The sequence below is a fragment of the Octopus bimaculoides genome, chromosome 21 (assembly GCF_001194135.2).
Source record: "Octopus bimaculoides isolate UCB-OBI-ISO-001 chromosome 21, ASM119413v2, whole genome shotgun sequence".
In the NCBI taxonomy this organism is placed as follows: domain Eukaryota; kingdom Metazoa; phylum Mollusca; class Cephalopoda; order Octopoda; family Octopodidae; genus Octopus; species Octopus bimaculoides.
Window position 1 is genome coordinate 2,748,907 of NC_069001.1, and position 5,674 is coordinate 2,754,580.

A 5,674-nucleotide genomic window follows, 5' to 3' on the forward strand; every position below is an offset into this window, starting at 1 on the left:
ATATATATATATATATACCGGAGTAAGCACATAAAATGTGCAACAAGGTAGAAAAAAGAGTACTCAAATACCAGAGGTAGAGTAATATGCTTTATTTAAAAGCAGCAGAAATATAACAAAAGAATGTTACTCGGAGTTTCACGTTCCCGTTCATCGGACAGTTTTGTTAGATGAACGGGAACGTGAAACTCCGAGTAACAGTCTTTTGTTATATTTCTGCTGCTTTTAAATAAAGCATATATATATATCGAGATAGATAAATAGATAGATAGGAAGAGAGACAGGAAGACTGCAGTAGCTATAGAGAGAGAGCGAAAGAGATAGCTCTACGTAGAAGAGAGGGGGAGGGGTGGATATAGAGAGAATGAATGTTAAGCTGGTTTACAAAGTCTTGCAAAGTTTTAACATTCTGTTACCGAGCGAAACCTTTAACGTTTTGCACCTGTCTGTATCACCACACCCACCCTCCTTTCACATACCAACAGCTACCTCTACCCGTACCCCACCCCCACACAACTTGCCTTAGTATTCAAATAGTAGCAATAACAGTCGTAGTAGTAGTATTAATGGTGGCGGCGGCGGTGGTGGTGGTAACGCTGATGGTAACAGTGGTTATTGTGAAATGGGATGACAATAAGGGTGAATACTGTGGTCGGAGTGGGAGTAGGGAGTAACTAAGTGATTAAGATGATAGTGATAGTAATGGTGGTGGTGGTGGCGGTGGTGGTGGCGTGGTTGATGCTTTTGTTAAAAACGCACCTGCTCTTGCCTGCATTTTGATTGGCTACCGGTACGACCTCTCTCTCTCTCTCTCTATGTCTGTCTCATTCTCTTTCCCTATCACTTTTATGATCCCCCCCCCTTTTCTCTTTATTCCTTTCTTATCATATAATATATGATATGTAGAGGTATGTGTACACACACACACACACACACGTACTGTCTTTCACTTGTTTTGGCATTGGACTGTGGCCACGCTGGAAAAACCACCTTAATGGCTTTTAATCGAACAAATTGACCACTGTACTTGCTCTTTTTTTTTTTTAAGCCTGATACTTATTCTATCCACCTCTATGGCCGAGCCACTAAGTTACGGGAACGTAAACAAACCAACACCAGTCGTCAAGTGTTGGTGGGGAACAAACACAAAGACACAAACATACAAACGCACACACACACATATATACATAGGCACACACAGAGAGAGGCACAGGCGTGGCTGTGTAGTAAGAAGCTTGCTTCCCAACCACATGGTTCCGGGTTCAGTCCTACTGTGTGGCACCTTGGGCGAGTGTCTTCCACTATAGCCTCAGGCTGACCAAAGCTTAGTGAGTAGATTTGGTAGACGGAAACTGATAGAAGCCTGTGTGTGTGTGTGTGTGTGTGTGTGTTTGTCTGTGATTGTCCCCCACCCACCATTGCTTGACAACTGATGTTGGTGTGTTTATGTCCCCATAACTTAGCAGTTCAGCAAATGAGACCGATAGAATAAGTACTAAGCTTACAAAGAATAAGTCCTGTTCTGCATTAGATGCTACGAGAGAAACTCTTATATTGGCTTTTGGTGCAAAATGTTATGCCTGTTTATATTGCTAAGGGGGTGGGGTAGATAAATCTCTGCCATCTCCAGGGCTGAGACTACCAGATCATGTGATTTTGACCTTTCTTGGTCTCATCAGGGATGGATACTCAACTGCTAGAGATAGCAGCAATTCTACTCTCTGCCAGTGATATATAGAAAAACAATGCCAGAACAGGTGCTGGTGTCGCAATTAGCCAGTGAGCTTGTTAAAAACATATATAATAGTTTAGTTTTTTATGCTTCCTGTGCTAAATATACTGACATCAATTTAACTTGCTGGCTCTTTGTTCCTCTCTCTTTTTTTCTTTTTATCTCTCCATAGTTTTTAATGCTTGGTTTATTAAATAATATAATGCTAAATTAGCTGTCTACCTCCATCTGTCTGTCTCTCTTACTTTCTCTCTTACACATAATTATTTCGAGTTTTTAATGTTGGCTATATTAAATAAACTAGCATTAACTTAACTGTCTACCTCCATCTGTCTGCTTGTTTCTGTCTCGATGTCTGCCTCTCGCTCTCTCTGTCTCCACAGAATTACTTCTAATTAGCTCTTTGATGTTCCATTCATTTAATATATCAACACTAACTTACCTGTCTGTCTTGTACCCACCTGACTCGTTTGCTTCTCCTCCTCTCATCACCTGTATTTTATCTGATTTTCAAATTCTTTTCCCCCTTGAATGTCAACCCTCCAGAAATTTTGCCTTTGTTTCAATTAATTTTGAAAATAATCACTAATTAAGTAAAAAATATCTTTGTTCTTGTTATAAATTATTAAATATTTTAAGATATGAATTAATGTGAAATTTTGATGGTTGATTTTAATTTAAATCCCCTTAAAGCAATTCCCCACTCTGGACGGGTACGTATTTATTGTCCCCTAAAAAGACAGAAGGCAAAGTTGACCATAGCTGGATTTGAACTCGCAGTGTCAAGTGTCAGACCAAATATCACGCTGCTTGATGTATTCTCTGTGAATTTCTCACCTTAAATAGGTGGCCACATGTGAAACTTGGGGGTCTCACTGTTCTGAGCCCCTTCCTTCATATTCTAATCTAGTGGTTCTCAACCAGAGTCCATATAACTCCTAGGGGTCTGTACAGGAATTTTTTGGTATTAGGAAGGGCATCCAAACTGTAGAAGCCATGTCAAAGCAGACGATTGAGCGCAATGCGTCCCTCTGACTCATCAGACTTGCCAAACCGTCTAACCTGACAGATCCCGTCAATCCATGCAACTCATGCATGATGGTGATAATGATGATAGTGGTGGTGATGTGATGTGATGATGGAGAAGGTGGTGCGATGAGGGTGGTGGTGGTGGTGGTGGGTAAAGAGCCCAGGCAAGGTTGTTTATGGAAGACTAGCAGTCACCCATGCATACCAAACTCCCCTCTGCACGCCACCGATATCATCCAAGGGAAAGGCAAAGGTCGATACAACTTGGCACCCGTGATGTCCCAACTTATTTCTGCAGCTGAGTGAACTGGAACAACGTGAAATAAAGTGTCTTGCTCAAGAACGCAACACGCAGTCCTGTCCGGGAATCAAACTCACTACCTCATGATTGTAAGCCTGACGTTCTAACCACTGAGCCGTGTGCTTTCACCTCCACCACCACCACCACTACTACTACTATTCTTTTCTACTCTAGGCACAAAGCCCGATTTTGGCGGAGGGGGCCAGTTTATTAGATCGACCCCAGTACGCAACTGATACTTAATTTATCAACCCCAAAAGAATGAAAGGCAAAGTCGACCTCGAAAGAATTTGAACTCAGAACGTAAAGACAGACGAAATACTGCTAAGCATTTCGCCTGGCGTGCTAATGATTCTGCCAGCTCGCCGCCTTAAATATCGTAGCCTAGCCTAGCAGTGACCAGCGCCTTAATATTGTAGCCTAGCTTAGCAGTGGTCTGCTCTTGGTCAGGTCTTGTGCATGTGAACCTTCTCCAGCACCTCCAGTACAACCTGGGAGGGCCCATACCCTCGCCTGCCGTCGTTAAGTAGCTTACTGGAACTTTGGCTACTCTGACTAGACTTTTCTGCCTCTCTCCCACCTGCTGGGCAGCACGAAATGAAGTGTTTTGCTCAAAAACGCAACATGTCACCCAGTCCGGGAATTGAACACACAACCTATCGATCATGAATTCAGTACCCTAACCATAAGCCTTCACCTATACTGTTGTACCGTTACTGATATGTTTTTTTCCTTTTTGTTTCTTCTAAAGGTGTAGCACAGACTACCGGGGTGAGTACTGTCAGCATTTGAACCCATGTCGGCCCAGTGCTGAGCATTGTATGAACAATGGGACATGCGAGATATTCCAGAATGTACGTGAGGTGAAACCACGATGTACCTGCCAACTCGGTGAGTATAGACTCTTGTCATGCACCTAGTTTCTTCCATATTTTTATCTGTACACCCACACAATCACACGTTCACACCCACAAATGCAATTACACACAAGCACATACGCATTTACAATTACGTACAATGTCATTCAAGCACACACACACACACACACACACACACACACACACACACACACACACACGTGCGTTGAAACCGATATTAAATGATGAGGGGGAATAATCTTATGAATCAAAGATTCTCTGGAATTAACCATTCCGTTAAGCAAAAAAATTTTTTTTTTTCCTGGAGAGAAGCGGACAGCTACGCAGGCGCGCGCTCATACACGTGCACATACACAAAAAAAGCAGTATAGACTTTTGGAATACAAATGAGAGAAAGAGTACGCTAATTGCTAATGTGGCCACAGCGCGATTACAGTTGTCTCTGAAAAGTAAAAAATATTAACGTTGTTAGTAACCAATGCAAGGGCGATAACTCCAAATTATAAAGTGAAAAAAAAAATTTCGTTTTCAAATATTTGTTTCTGATACACTTCAAGAGGTGGTAAATTTTTCTTTATAATAATTTGTTCCTTTGTTTTCGAAACATATCCAGAAACAAAAAAGTGAACAGAAGATTAAATAAACTTTAAAAAGCTATAAGTATTGGAGCCGATTTGTTCAGCTAAAAACTTTTGAAGATAATGTCCCATCTTGACCGAGGTCTAATGACCGAATCAAGTGAAAGTTAAAAAAAGATGATAGATTTGAAATGTGACCGTTTACGTATGCTTCAAATAAAGATAACGAAAGATTATGTCGAGTCAAAATCGTATTTATCATGTACAGAGAGAAGGAATGGCCTAATGTTTTCTAGGTTTAACTTCTATCCTATTTGCGTTACAGGTTTTCAAATTCACTGATAAAAATAATTTCAAGATTAATAAGTATGGGAAAAGATTTACTAATATATGTCGTGGATACAGTGCAAGAGAGATAACTCTGTTAAAGACAGATAACCCAGTGTAATTTTTTTTTTCTTTTGTCTTTGATCGATAAGTGTTATTTCTTATGTGGTTCTATCTAGAACTCAAAGGAAATGACTACTATTACTTTCAAACTTTCCCTTTGCGACCTGGACATTAATGTTTTGAAATTAATTGATTTTTTCCCATTACATTTCAGACAGATTCAGCACTGAGTTGCTGAACTAGAAATGTCCTTGTGGCAAGTGCTCTGCTCAATACCACAGATTTGTTTGAACTTAGCCACTTGAACACGTCCCTTAGATGACAATATGTGTATCTTTGATCATGAGTAGGAGAACATCATAGCCATGCGTTGAGAGGGATTCTTAGGGGCTTGGATAAATGTAATAAAAGCAAAGTTTGAATGAAGTAGTGGCTATTTTTCATATTTTCTAGGGATAAGCAAATGGGAACTAACATTTGAATGTATGCTTGTGTGTATGTATGTATAAATTAGTGTATATACCTAACTGAGCTGTATCGATTCTTCCACAGGGTTCCATGGCAGCATGTGTGAGCAGCGAAATAAAAGCAGTATTTGTTACAACAACCCCTGCAGAAATGGTGGAACTTGTATCAATGTCAACTCACTCAAAGAATATAAATGTATTTGCCGACCAAGATTCTTAGGTATGTCATTCATTTTATGATATTTCACTCTGCTGTCCTTTTGAATTTGTTGTTGACTGAATCAGTAGAATATATATAT

The 5,674-nt window shown here is 40.2% G+C and overlaps 1 protein-coding gene across 1 annotated transcript in view; it reads left to right on the forward strand.

The window, feature by feature from the left end:
- Positions 1 to 5,674, forward strand: part of LOC106873852 (neurogenic locus notch homolog protein 1) — a 157,319-nt gene that overhangs the window by 41,605 nt on the left and 110,040 nt on the right. The window contains exons 3-4 of the mRNA XM_014921403.2: positions 3,814 to 3,953; positions 5,461 to 5,595. Coding sequence (XP_014776889.1) covers positions 3,814 to 3,953; positions 5,461 to 5,595 — 275 coding nt within the window. The remainder of the gene's footprint in view (positions 1 to 3,813; positions 3,954 to 5,460; positions 5,596 to 5,674) is intronic.